Source organism: Acanthisitta chloris, unplaced genomic scaffold (genome assembly GCF_000695815.1).
Source record: "Acanthisitta chloris isolate BGI_N310 unplaced genomic scaffold, ASM69581v1 scaffold20432, whole genome shotgun sequence".
In the NCBI taxonomy this organism is placed as follows: Eukaryota; Metazoa; Chordata; class Aves; order Passeriformes; family Acanthisittidae; genus Acanthisitta; species Acanthisitta chloris.
The window spans coordinates 118,354-132,393 of record NW_008663005.1 but is presented as its reverse complement, the minus strand read 5'-3'; the positions used below and the strand labels follow the sequence as shown (position 1 = coordinate 132,393).

General features: G+C 41.2%; 1 protein-coding gene across 1 annotated transcript in view; it reads left to right on the top strand.

The window, feature by feature from the left end:
* The window catches only part of CDC42BPB (CDC42 binding protein kinase beta (DMPK-like)), a 66,481-nt gene that overhangs the window by 43,473 nt on the left and 8,968 nt on the right, over positions 1–14,040 (top strand). Inside the window, exons 21-28 of the mRNA XM_009070803.1 lie at positions 1,731–1,829; positions 2,266–2,340; positions 3,107–3,212; positions 5,082–5,218; positions 5,779–5,918; positions 7,464–7,545; positions 10,339–10,555; positions 10,899–10,961. Of these exons, the coding sequence (XP_009069051.1) occupies positions 1,731–1,829; positions 2,266–2,340; positions 3,107–3,212; positions 5,082–5,218; positions 5,779–5,918; positions 7,464–7,545; positions 10,339–10,555; positions 10,899–10,961 (919 nt within the window). The remainder of the gene's footprint in view (positions 1–1,730; positions 1,830–2,265; positions 2,341–3,106; positions 3,213–5,081; positions 5,219–5,778; positions 5,919–7,463; positions 7,546–10,338; positions 10,556–10,898; positions 10,962–14,040) is intronic.

Genomic DNA, 14,040 nt, shown 5'->3' with positions numbered 1-14,040 from the left:
TTAGATTTTCTATCTGAGATGTGTATTCTCTCTTAGTGTTTTTTGAATTGTCACTGGTGCTAAAAATAAAAAGCCTATGGGCGTGCAGTGATATCTGCAAACAATTGTGTATGTGCTGTTCCCAGCCACAAAATGTCCACACTGGCTGTTCTTGCTGAAGCAGCAAAATGTGCTGTGTGAGGTGGAGGGAAGAGAGAAACATGATTTAATGCTATCAACTGTAACTTTTATCTACTGACCTTGGTGTTTTAAAACATTGCTTTAAAAAGTAGCAGATATACTTAAACCTGTAACCTGTAGAATATCAAGCACAGAACTAATGAAGGTTCCATTCCACAGGTTCTGAAATAAATACACAATCCCTATGGAAGTGCAGATGGCATTTTCTGATGAGTTCCATTAAAATTGCTGTGACTGTGCTTAGTGACTTACATTAACAGGGTTTTTTGCACATGTACTTAAAAAGATAGTTTGTGTCATCTGCTCTGGGTTAAGTTAGTCTGAATAAATATCATTTGGCCATATAGAATATTTTATTTAGCTAGCCAAGTAATATTCTATCTGAAGTTCTTCTGTGGGTGATAAGTGATCGTTTTTATCCCTCATATCTGTTACAACAAAGGATTCTGTTTCTTCTTCGTCTACATCTTCTCTGCTAGCCTTTTGGGAAGAAGTAAGTTTTTGCTAGTAGTTCTGTGTCCTTATTTTGTTGTGACCTGTCATAGTAAAAATGGCCCTCTAAAACTAGATATTTTGCTTCCTTCATTTCTCTGTGACTTAATCCACTAAACCTCTTCAGAGGCTCACTGTTTTATAGTTTATCTATCTGGCTAAAGCTGAATCCCACTTCACATTTTGAAATCATTCCTATTACCTAATGGTGCAATTTGGTCTTAAATGGCCCAGCCCTACCAGTCAATTTGTAACAAAACAAAAATAACCAATATCTGAGCATATTTAGTGAGCTAATTGAACTCGAGCTGTCTTCCTGTCTAAACTGGCTGGGAAGTGAGTGATTCATTACTTGTTGCCTTTAGTGCTAATTGCATCATTGATGTGAAGTCTAATCTGATGTTTGTTAATCATGGTTTTCATGATGTCCTCAGAGTACAGTAATACAGAATCCTACTTCCACACCCAGCTGCTTTAGCTCTGGAATTGTAGCATACTTCCCCCTTGTGCTGGCAATTAGTAGTTGCTAATTTAAGTGCGAAATTAATAGATGGCTTGTATGCTTTAAATTTTACTGAAATATGTGATTAAGTAGACATGATTCCTTTCATGACAGACGCCAACCATTTATTAAACAGCTTCTTAGAAGTCTGAGTAGTACTACTCTAGGAATTTTTCTGGTGGCAAGACTTGCTGTGTGCTAGAAAAATTTCAGTGTGGTAAACTACCATGAGAAATCAGCTATTTGAGAGGTGATTGCCAGGCTTCTCAAACATCTTTCCATACCTGTATGCAGGAAATTAGACACAGCCTTGCTGGGAGAAGACAACTCTTACAGCCTTTATGCTGTTTATTTGGCAATTTCAGTACTTCCAGCTTTTCCATCAGGTGGCAGGGTTTGTTTTTGAGGAAAGATTTTTTCCAGAGTGGAAGGTCGTTAGGTGTCTGTGTACTTCATATAGAGATCAGCACTGTTCTTTGTTTCCCTTTCGTGGATGTGAGAACACTTCATCAGACATGTGGCATCTAATCTAACACGTTTGCTGTTGCTTTTGCAGACCAGTTCTATTAGTGAGCAGGAAATGCAGGGTCCCAAGTCAGAAGTTTCACCATCTACTTCAGTTGTAACTGCAGAGCAACAACAAGAAGTAAGAGCTGTTATTTTACCCTGGAGAGCAATTCCCTAGAAAGTCTGTCTTGCTCACTATAAATACATATTGCAGCATTCACTGTGAAGCAACAGGATTGAATGCTGCTTATTTGCAATGTCTCAGTGTTAATTGCACCTGCTTTGAGGACAGTTGCAAATGAACCCTTTTCACTGGCTTTATGTATGTTGATGTACCTCATTTTCGCATGTTTTCTGTATTGCTGCTTGTTTGTTAGTATGCAGGCTTTCCTGTGAGTGCTTCAAATCACAATCTGCTGCTGTTAAATCACAATGGCAATGTTTACAGCGATTGAATTTTTGGTAATTCCTAAAAAAAAAAAAAAAAGACACAAAAAATCAGAAAGCAAGAAGCTTTGCCACCCCGATCCTGAAGCAAATTCTTGAAGCCTTATTTTGCTCAATTACAATTTCTTGTGATTCAGGAACCAATTCGGCTTCAGAGGATGCCTGCTGCTCCTTCCCCCACCATTCAGTCCATTTCTCTAGCTGTACCAAAGGTAGGGGGACTGTGCTAACCTTATTCTAAAGAACAAAGGAAGAAATAGAGTTTATAAATTAGCCCTTTGTGTTTGTTCTTGTCCTGTTTGGGTTTGTCACGTGTTTGTTTGTTAGGTCTGTGTTTTTAATCAGATGTTTCCAAATGCATATCAGTGGGTTGGGTTTTGTTGGGAGGGATGACAAAAAGTAGTTCACAGAATGATCAGAGTTGGAAGAGACCCTTGAGGACCATCCAGTCCAACTCCTGCCCTGCACAGACATCCCTGACAATCACACCCTGTGCCTGAGAGCATTGGCCAAACACCTCTGGAGCTCTGTCAGCCTTGGGGCTGTGACACTGCCCTGGGGAGCTGTTCAGTGCCCAAACACCTCTGGGGGAAGAAGAACCAGTTGCTAATCTCCAGCCTAACCCTCCCCTGACACAACTTCAGCCCATTCCCTGGGTCCAGTCCATGGTGGCCAGAGAGAAGAGGTCAGTGCTGTTCCTGCACTTCCTTCCCTGAGGAAGTTGTATCCAGCCATGTGCTCTCTCCTCAGTCCCTTCTCCAGACCTGGTTGTAGGTTTGGGTTTGAGTGTCTTATGCAGTTGGAAATAAAACTGTGACTGTTATCTTGCAGCACCTTTTACAAGCTGCACATACTTAAAAAGAATCCCAGGTTTTATATAATGTACACACTGGTCTACTGGGGGGTGGTGAAGGGAGGTGTTTGCATTGCAAAAGTCCAGAAAATGAAGTTATTTTTTATCCTGAATGTATCTTTCAGCCTAAAGCTCACCAGTTCAATATCAAGTCGTTCACAAGCCCTACCCAGTGTAGTCATTGCACCTCTCTGATGGTGGGATTAGTTCGACAAGGTTATGCCTGTGATGGTGAGTCAGTGAAACTCCGCATGTTTTTCTGCAAGTCCCTTAAAAAGTATCACAAACATAATGTATTTTAAGGCAACCCTTTCTCTGGGGAGGGGAAGAAAGAGGGGGGTGGCTGCCACTGAATGGTTCTCCTTTCTTTTGCATTATCGTCACACCTCTAAAGTCCCTGTAAGAAGTATGATGATGATGGATGATGAAGTATGGCTTCCTTTCATATTACTAATTAATTCTGGCACCATTAGTGCTGGTGCAGTGTGAGGGAGGGGGTGGAGAAGGAAGGGCTGGTTTCTGTTGCTGTAGGAGAGAAGACTACAGGAGTGATCTGATAACGTGACTCTGATGATGTCTGTTTTGTGCTAATCTGATCATAACCCTGTGTGTTGGGAGGACCATTTTGCTGGGTTATTTCTCCTGGTGCTGCCTTGCTGTCCATTAGTTTTACTTAAAATGCCTTCTCTGATGCATGTGTCACTAGTGAATTCCATGTTTGAGTATATGGGGGTGTTTTTATTTGAAAATACTCATTGTATCTTCATTAGACACATGAACTCAGTTAAACAGTCCACAAATCTGTTGAAGACACTGCAAGTATAAATAACCTGATTGTATTTCTGTGCCCAGCTTAGTTCTTGATAGTGACACCCTCTCCACTGACGCCCTCAGTATCACATTCAGGTTGCCTCATCTGCCCTTCAGGGCTTTGTTTCCTGGCAGATCTGGTGGCAGTTCTTCCCTGGGAGGACCTATCACTCTGCCAGCACAAGCCCTGGGGCTGCCTTTTGTCTCTTGTTGCTGACAGTTCTGAACTCCTGTTTTGCATCTCTTCCTGCAAGCTTGAAACTGTCTTTTTCCCTAAGTGTAGATATCAGCTTCACTCTTTTTTTATTCCTCTCATGTATTTTGATTAAGCTCTGCATCATTAGCTTTCCAGTTTGCCTATTCTACAGCAGAACTTGATAGCTATGGAAAAAAAACTAGAATCACATTGACATAAGAATAGAGATGACTCCAGCAGAACAAAACTTTGCCATGTTCCATTCCTAATTGCTTGCTTTTCCCAATTCCTCTTCTTTTTAATGCTGGAGACTATGGTAAAATACAGCAATACTTCCAGGGGCCTGTGGAACTGACTGTATCCTGTGGGTTTTCCCTGTCCTTATGCCTTGATATTCCCAAATAATTACAGTGCCTCCTGAGAGCTCAATTTATCACCTGGTCTTGGGGAGCACCTAGAGTATTTTGCATGTATGACTTTATGGTAACCCCTGTCCTCCTGGGAGCAGACTGGAGCTCAGAGAACAATCCAGGCAGCCTGTGCTGGGCTGCCCTCTCTCCTGTCTCTTCCCTCAGGCATCACCAGGAGGAGGTTTGTTGCCCAGCCTGTGGCTGTAGCAGCCTGTTTCCAGGTTTTCTGGAACCCTTTGACACTTCATAACTACAGGAGTAGATGTACCTAGGCTGTCTGCTGGCTGCCCACTTCTGAGAACATGGCTGAGAGGAAGCACAGGATAGTCCACAGTGTCCTGCCCCTCTCCTGCTGTGACTGGGTTAGTTGGTGCTTATCTGCAGCAAAGCTGCCCGACTTCTTTTCCTTTTGGAAAATGCTTCCTAAGTTGCCTTGAAATGTGGACTCGGTTCCTGCCCTTTATGGATGTAGTAGGCTTAAGGGAGGAAACAGAAGCACTTTGGAGAGTCTCACACAATACCTAGGTGTGTTCACTCCTTCAGCATAGTGAGCTATTGCAGTATTTGACTGCCAGTTGCAGTGTGATTAATTAATTTGCTGAGCAAAAAGGTAGGCTACATTAATCACCTGTTCTGATTGACTCATACATGCATTTCACTGTGAGTTTTCTCTTTTGTACTTAGTGTGTTCATTTGCATGCCATGTTTCCTGCAAGGATAGTGCACCTCAGGTCTGCCCTATACCCCCTGAGCAAGCCAAAAGGCCTCTCGGAGTAGATGTGCAAAGAGGAATAGGAACTGCCTATAAAGGTTATGTCAAGGTAAGTCTTTTGTTCTTGGGCAAGAGAGCAATACCACACTTCCCTTCTAGCTATGCATCTTGGAACCTCTAAGGATGTTTAAACAGAGCTCCTAAATAGTGCTAGAGCCTTAAGGCTCTGTGTGCCATCTATGTAACTTACTTAACCTTCATAGCTTTAGATGTGGGAGAAATGTTTGGTTTTACTACAAGAGCTGAAGTAAATTTGTAGCTGCAATGTTCATAAGCAGCGGGGGGAAAAATAAAGGATGGTTTAAGGAAGAATTTCTGTCATTGTTGATGTAAGCCTAATATAAAAAGTAAACTCTCCTACCATTTTAGCATCTGCGGATTATACAAGTCTAATACTACCTGATACATTTATTAAACTGTAACAGGGAGTCATTGAACTCGAGAGGAAAAATGATTGCTTGATTGCTTGACATTTTTCATACTATTTTGAAGGGCAAGGAGAACGTGTTCTAATTCCATTGATCTAAGTATAAGCTTTTCTAAATGTCCTTCCTTCTGTGTCTACTGCATGTGCTTACATTCAATAAGCAATCAGTTATTTATACACAGGTCCCAAAGCCTACAGGAGTTAAGAAAGGGTGGCAGAGAGCTTATGCAGTTGTCTGTGACTGCAAACTCTTCTTATATGATGTGCCTGAAGGAAAGTCCACCCAGCCTGGAGTTGTGGCAAGTCAAGTCTTGGATCTCAGGTTTGTATTATTATGGCAGAGTAGAAATCCTCACTATATATTTTTCCTAACAGGAGTATTTATTTATAGTACACAAGAAAATATAGGATTATGAGACCTCTGGTCTAAGAAGATACATGTGTTTTGTATACAGACTGCAGCTAAATTTAGGCTGAGTGAGGTGGCTCAACAAGAAGTCCCTTAAGTCACTTATAGTGCAATCACCAATATTTACAGCATTAGCATGCTTCTTCCTAGGATTCCCTGTGCACCTGTGGAAAGCAAATGTACTTTGGTAGATTGCTTTTCCTGTGCCCTCTAACCTCAACACTGAGTCATAGATCATCCCATAGCCAGTAATTTCAGGAATATCAGCAAAACTGAAGCAGTCAGCAGAAAACCACCAACTACTTTACACTGCAAGTGGCTCTGACCCTGCCTTCTCACAGGAGCTGTTATTTCATGGAGAGCGATTTGAATCACTGGACCTGTCTGCTAAAGATCTGAGACTTTCATTGATCAGAGTAGCTCAGAAGGTTTCTTCTTTCAGTTTATGGAGATATCGAGAAGGTGTAATACCTTTGAATGTTACAGCACCTTTGTGTCTCTGTTGCATTGAAAGTTTACATTCACAGGAACCTTGATTCCTGTTTTTCCCAGGCAGTAGTACCACAGGGTTACACCAGTAGTGCTGTGCTGTTCTCACACTCAGCGTCTGAGAGCTGCCAGTGTCAGCCCTCTCTGGAAGAGGGAGCAGAAACATGGAAATACTGCAAATAGCCTTCACATCAGTGCATTGCTTGAAGCACCTCAGCCAGATATTGCACCAACTGTCCCATGCTTTATCTCCTTAATGTGGCTGCCTCTTTGAGGCTGTCTCCTGGGGATTCTTCGATGTTTTTAATAGATGTTAACCCCCACAGATATGAATTCTAGCATGGGCAAGTTTCAGGCATTAGTGTCATCTTTGCACTAAAATTGGCAATTATGGTGATCAGCTTGGTCAAATCTAGTTTGCAAAGGCTTGTGTGGACAAACCCTCTGGGGTGGAGCACTGTGAAATGCAAAAGTTGTTCTGATGTCTGTTTATTTTACTGTAATAAAGAATAAAATCTAGCTGTTTTGAAAAGCCTTATTTGAATCCCACAAACTATAATTATGTTGCCAAGAGCTTTTTATGTGATTTTTCTTTTTTTCCAAAGGCCCCTCTCTTGCTACACATTGAGGTATGAGTTATTCATTTCTAATGTGTCTGCTGGGCTGGAAGAGCAATATTCTTGCTTCTAATTGTAGAATAGGTGTGGTTGGTACACCAAAACTACACAAAGCCACCCCAGTCAACTTCAGGTGGACTGGGTTACACTTCCTGAATGCTGTAGAAACATAACTGAAGCTTGTGAGTTGGTTGGGTCAAGGATGGATAGAGCATAACGAAGCAGCAGTTGTGACCTCTGTGCAGTGTTAGGAGATTGCAGCCTGTTGAGACAGTGGTGACATCAAATTAGATTTTGCTGCATGATGTTAGTATGTGCTTGTATGTGATTCTCTTGCTCCCTTTCTTCCCAGAGATGAAGATTTCTGTGTGAGCTCTGTCCTAGCATCGGATGTAATACATGCAACTCGTAAAGACATCCCTTGCATATTCAGGGTATGGCTACCAAATTGCTCTTCTAGAAAATACAAGTGAAATACCACTGGTTTGTGATAGTGACATATGTTATCCATATTTAACATTGCTTAAGTTATGCAGAAGTGTAAGAATTTACAAAGGGTGCTGAAATGTGTAGAAGAACAATATGGTACTTCTCTAACTGATGTAAAGAACAAAATTCTCCTTCTTTTGCCGCTTCCTTCTGTATAAAGTTTGGCTTTTTTAATTTTCTTTATTATAATTCAGTACATTTTGTCTATTCTTCCATTGGTATTACCAGATTTTGTTTTTATTTTCTTACCTTTGGCTATAGGAACTGATGCTGTAACAGAAATAGTCTGAAGCTCTTACTCACTGAACCTAGTTTGCTATGTATTATCTTCTATTTAAAAAATCATTTGAAATTTCAGTTTGCTTCACTTCATGTTTATGTAGAGTAGGAAAATTAAAATAAGAGAAAATAATTAGCTGAGTTATAATACCCTCTTTGATACATGTTATGGCATGGTGTATTATTTGATATGTGTAATCCGAATCCCATATTTAGTTTATAGCAGTAGGAACTGTTAAAAGTTCCTGCTGTTAAAAGCAGGAGGACAAGAGGGCACAAACTCGAGCTCTGCCAGGGGAGGGTTAGGTTGGATATTAGGAAGAGATTTTTTAGGGAGAGAGTGCTCAGGCATTGGAATGTGCTGCCCAGGGAGGTGGTGGATTCACCATCCCTGGAGGTTTTCAAGCTGAGACTGGATGTGGCACTTAGTGCCATGGTCTAATGACCACGGTAGGGTTGTACTTGATGACCTTGGAAGTCTTTTCTAATCCAGTTGATTCTATGATTCTGTGATCTCCCTTGGTTTAGTCAGATTTTCCCCTACTAAAGAGACCTGATGAGTTAGGTGGAAGCCTGGTGTGTGAGTATTTCCTTTTAGATACCCTAAAACCAGAGAGAGGCTGCTGAAGTCACCTCACTTCTATCTCCTCCTTCCAAAGACGGAATTTCTCAAACTGGAAACCACTAATATCTGATGTGAGACTCTCTTTTCTCAATTTGACTTAATTCTAGATTTAAATCTTGCTGACATGACACAGAACAGCTTCTATACAATGGTTAAAACTGTTTCTTCACGTCATCTGTGTAAAAATCTGATCCTGCTTTCACGTGTGTCGCTGCACAACACGTGATGATATTGGTGTCTCACCAAAGACAGATTTTCATTTCTTTTGGATCTTCTACCAGCAGAAATCAATACCAGAATGCTGCCAAACACCAAAATATTGCTACCTCTGACCCTCCATGAATTCAAGAAGGGGAAGAACTTGTCTCAGACAAAGCTGGATATTAGGCTGTCCTGGCTCTCAGACACTGCTGTTGCTATGCGTTTGTGCTAACAGTTTAAGAGAGAATGTAGTGGAGTACATGAGTTTGAGTTAAGATGCCTCGAGTGTCCCAGCAAATACTGGGTTTTTGCATGATGAATAATGCAAGGTATATTATGACCAACTCCTCACAATGTTTCTGCATTTGACACCACCTACAAAAGACTGAGGACTAATACATGGTGACACTTCAAAGGGAAAACCATAGCTAGAATCTGGTTTTGTTTTGTTTTCTGACTTAGAAATATTACCCATTATGCCTCCATCTGTCTTTAAAATATTAATGCTTAGTTACAGTTTAGATATGAACAAAGCTCAATGCAGAGTAATTAGAGCTATGAGCAACTGCAGACTACTTGGTTCTTTTCTTACCTCCCTTCACTTTCTTCTTACTTCTGGAGTTTTCTCTTTGACATCCTATTGTCTCAGGTTTATTTTCAGATATATTTTATCTTCAAGATGAGTGTTACTGTTTAATTCACTCTTTTAGGAAGTGTGTGTTGCACAACCACATGATGCATCTTTGTGATGATTTTCTTACCAAGGCATGTCAGCTGTAGGCCCATGTTACAGCATTCAGATCTGCACTTTTACACCTTTGATTACTTTTTTCTGTTTAGCTATTGTTGCTCTAAAAATCTGTGGTGAGGGCTGATACTGGCTGGCTGTGGTTGCAAATGTAGTTCCCATGACCTCAAACCCTTCAGTCTCTCCATACAGGACAAAAAACTAAGATTAAGAATCAGTAAGTGCATACTTCAGGCAGCAGAAGTCCATGGATAGTTTTTCTGGTTAGAATTCATTCTGCTTTGAGATCTGTAGGATGTTTTTCCTATAAATTAAATGAAGCCATAGTGATTATGTTTTAACATAGATACATAGGAGAACACAGACTTCAGTCTCAAACATTGTTTTCCTCCAGAGCTTTGAATGCAGATAGGATGTCCTCTTCCCCCTGGACAAATATTTTGAAGATTAAGTAGCAAAATCAAAATCTAGAAATGAGCATAGCAATGTCTTGGGGTTTAAATGCATCTAGCTCAGAAAGCATGTGTGTCACTTTGAGTGAGTTATTCAAACCTGTTAGGCAGTGGGAGAGGGATCAGGACAAGCTATGGTGTGGTACTGAAATTCCAGTTCAGACTAGGTAGGAGCCTTTTACTGCCATTCCTTGTCCATATTTTAGGATTCAGAATGATTAAGCAAGACTGAATACTTTTAAATATAACCACTGTGGCTTGTGCAGTGTTGTTGTTTTGGTTGTTTGGGGTTTTCTGAAGCACTCTGGTCATATTAGCTATGTTGTGTGTGCCCCATATTGTTCTGAAAAAGTGTATTTTATTTTCACAGTTTTGTGTGACTAAAAGGGCTTTTATCACTCTAACTAATTTCCCTTTCTTTGGCTGTTAAAAGGTGACAGCTTCTCTCTTAGGTTTGCCTTCAAAGTCTTGTTCTCTACTGATCCTGACGGAAAATGAGAACGAGAAGAGAAAGTGGGTTGGAATTCTAGAAGGGTTGCAGTCCATCCTGCACAAAAATAGACTGAGGAACCAGGTTGTGCATATTCCACAAGAAGCCTATGACAGTACACTGCCTCTTATTAAAGCCAGTTTAGCTGCTGCTATTGTAGGTATGTTTGGTTAAACTTTTATAAGTGTGTGAAGGTTGTTGGAGCTTTTAGATGGGCTTGAAATAAATTCCTCAGCTGCATTCCTTGATAGGATTTAATAATGGGGGGGAAATATTAATCTTGCAATGATACTCAGATTTCCTCATCCACCAAACCAAGAACAATAAAAGCAGAAAACAAAATTAAGGTTGGTGCTTTTGGCAGACTGGGAACTGCAGCAAAATTGATTTGCTACTGAAAATCTGTTTGTCCAGAAATTTCAGCTGTTCAAAGCAAAGTCTGGTTTAGAGATGAGATTAAGTATAGCTGAATTAATGCCTTTTTTTCCCCCCTCTTGGTTTAGATCGAGATAGGATAGCCATCGGTTCAGAAGAAGGACTCTATGTCATAGAGGTGACCCGTGATGGTAAGTTAGGCCATAATGCATGCAGTAATTACATACAGAATAATGAGCTCCATAACTTTTAGTGCTGCTGTAATATAGGTTACACAACAGCCTTTCATGTATGGTAAGTATTAAACACTCATTTAATTGATGAGAAGGAAAAGTGAATGTGAGATATAAGCACTAATTTGGTCATTATCGTTACTTTCAGTTGACTGGCTGAAATTAAAGGGATGAGTTACTGGACGTATTCTGACACATTTTCACCTTAGCTATGTTTCCACAGCCTGTAGAAAAATGCTTCAGCACAGAGCATGCACAGCACAACCAGTGTTTTGTAGGCTTTGCATTAAGACCTCCATGTCTTCTTGTCTGTTTCTTCCAGAAATTCAACAACCATTCGCATTCTTTTTCAGACTGATGATGGCCAAAGCAAGTGCTTGCTTGCTTCTTTCCCTTACATATTTCCTTGACTCCACACTTCCTCCTGAACCTGCTCTTTCCTTTCTGTTCTAGTGCATTTTGCCCTCCGCTTAGGGAAAAATGGGATCAGCGTAGTCTGTTCTTTCTGAAGCCTTTTTGGCACCACTGAGAAGAACCTGGCTGCATCCTCTTGGCACCCTCCCTTCAGATACTCATGCATATTGATGAGGTCCCTCTCAGTTGTCTCTTCTCAAGGCTGAACAGGCTCAGCTCCCTCAGCCTTTCCTCATCAAAGAGATGCTGCAGTCCCCTTATCATCTTTGTTGCCCTCCCCTGGACTCTCTCCAGTAGTTCCTTACCTTTCTTGAACAGGGGGGCCCCGAACTGGACACAACACTCCAGGTGAGGCCTTACCAGGGCTGAGCAGAGAGGCAGGATCACATCCCTCGACCTGCTGGCAATGTCCTTCCTAATGCGTCCCAGGATACTATTGGCCTTGGCCACAAGGACACACTGTTGACTCATGGACAGCCTGTTGTCTTTCTTCCAGTCCTCAGATACCTCCCCTGGTCTCTGTGACCTTTCAGCAGTAATCATGAGTGGCCTGGCCATGGTGTCTGTCAGCTCCCTCAGCACTCATGGATTCATCTCACCAGAGCCCGTGGACTTGTAGGTGTCAAGTTTGTCTAGGTGATCTCTAACCCAACCCTCTGCCAAGGGAAAGTCTTCCTTCCACCATTCTTTTTCCCTTGTCTCCTGGGTCAGAGATTTCCTGAGGCCTGGTCTTGGTAGTGATGTCCTTGATTTCCTATTTCAGTGTCATTTGGTTTGTGCCTGTTTGAAAGGTGGATTTTAGTCGTGCATTTGGAAGTAAAATAAAGCAGTGAATACAGGTTTTTAAAGGCTTATTAGACTTTCAAAATGAAATGACATCAGGGATGGGATTTCAGGTGGAGAAAGCAAAGTGTTATTGCTTCCTCTTGTTTAGAATAAGACATTGCCCAACTCCAGGAGAAACTGCTTTATGCATGGAGACAGCAGATAGCTGAGATTCTTTTCAGCAGTCATGAATGCCATTCCTTTGAGTAAGCTACCAAGGGGTCACCATTCTGTAAGCAGCTAGATATAAACATGACTCGAGCTGCAGATAATTCCAGAGATTCCAGCACAACTTCCTGCATAAAAGAAAGCTGTACATTTAATTGGAGAGGTCATTTCGCAAAGGAACAGTTGTCTGCACCACTGTGTCCTATGGAGACGTGAAAATGAATGATCAGGTTTGGGTTCAGGTTAGAAGATGTTTAGCAGGAGTTTTCTATGGCCAGTTCTGTGTATTAATAGCGTTTTTATAAATCCTAATCTCCTTTTCATTTTATGGCAGTTGTAATTTTCTGTGTTAATTAACTGCCAGCTGTCTATATCAAAGGTCTTTGGTCAGAATATCGCTTAGTTCTTGACAAAGCAGCTGGAGTTGGAGCTAGGAAGAAAATCTTTTCTCTGTGGCAACGTTCCAACAGCTGGTTATTTCATAGAACATTTCTCCAGACTTACCATCTGTGCAAGTTGGGTGATGCCACAGCAGCACTTGGCTTTGTGATCTGAACAGCCAAAATCCAAGTCTACAGAATTTGGTTACTTACGAAATAGATTACTCAACTATTAGTGGAAAAGAGGCATATAATTTTCAGTTAATATTTCTCTTTTTAATTATCATTCACAAATATTTTGAATGCATTTAGCTAACAGAAAAATTAAAGTTATGATTAAATATAATTGGCTTATGCTTATTGTGTTTCCTAGTTTAGAATTGCTCTTCTCTTTGTACCCCAAGGAATACTCACTGCCTTCTTGAAAGTGCTTGTGTAGCCATGGATGAGGCCTTGACCAACCTGATCTAGTGGGAGGTGTCCCTGCCCAGGACAGGGGGTTGGGACTAGATGGTCTCTGAGGTCCATTCCAACCCTTAAATTCTATGATTCTATGACCCCAAAAGCAGAACATGTTGTACCTAACCCCTTAGCTGCCTCTGAACTAGCTTTAAAACATGATTCAAACAGTGAAACTCTCCAGCTGCCATGGGTAGCCTGACTAGTCCTTGCTGTGAGAAGGTTTTTCCTGGTGCCTATCCTAAACGTCTCTTCCTGCAGGTCAGGTCAAGCCCATTCCTTCTTATCCTTTCCCCATCACACAGCATTTTTTGCCTCTTCACACAGGTGTTTTACACCTACTTGCTGTACTGCTTTTGCTCTGGCTGAGAGATCTGCCAACAGTACAACATTTTGTATCCTCAATTACCAGCATTGAATAATTTCTATTTCTTCTCTTTGTGCTAATTTGGTCTTCCAAGATGCACTGAAGTTACTGATGTTCTTCTGAAGGTGGGACCTGTTTCAGAAGATGCAGCATCTTGCTCTGTATAGATAATATTAAAACATTTTATCTGTTTATCCCACATGTTAATCAGCCTTTTCCCACAAAGTGTTTTTGAGACTTATCAATAGAGTTACAGGAATGTTTTGTTTCATTGTCTATTGTGAGAATTAATAAGAGAGCATTGAACATGATTCTGTCTGAGTCCAGCCAAGGGCAACGAGGGCAGCAAAGGGCTAGAGCACATGGGCAAGGGCTGAGGGAGTTGGGCTTGGTCAGCCTGGAGAAGAGGCTCAGGGGTGACCTC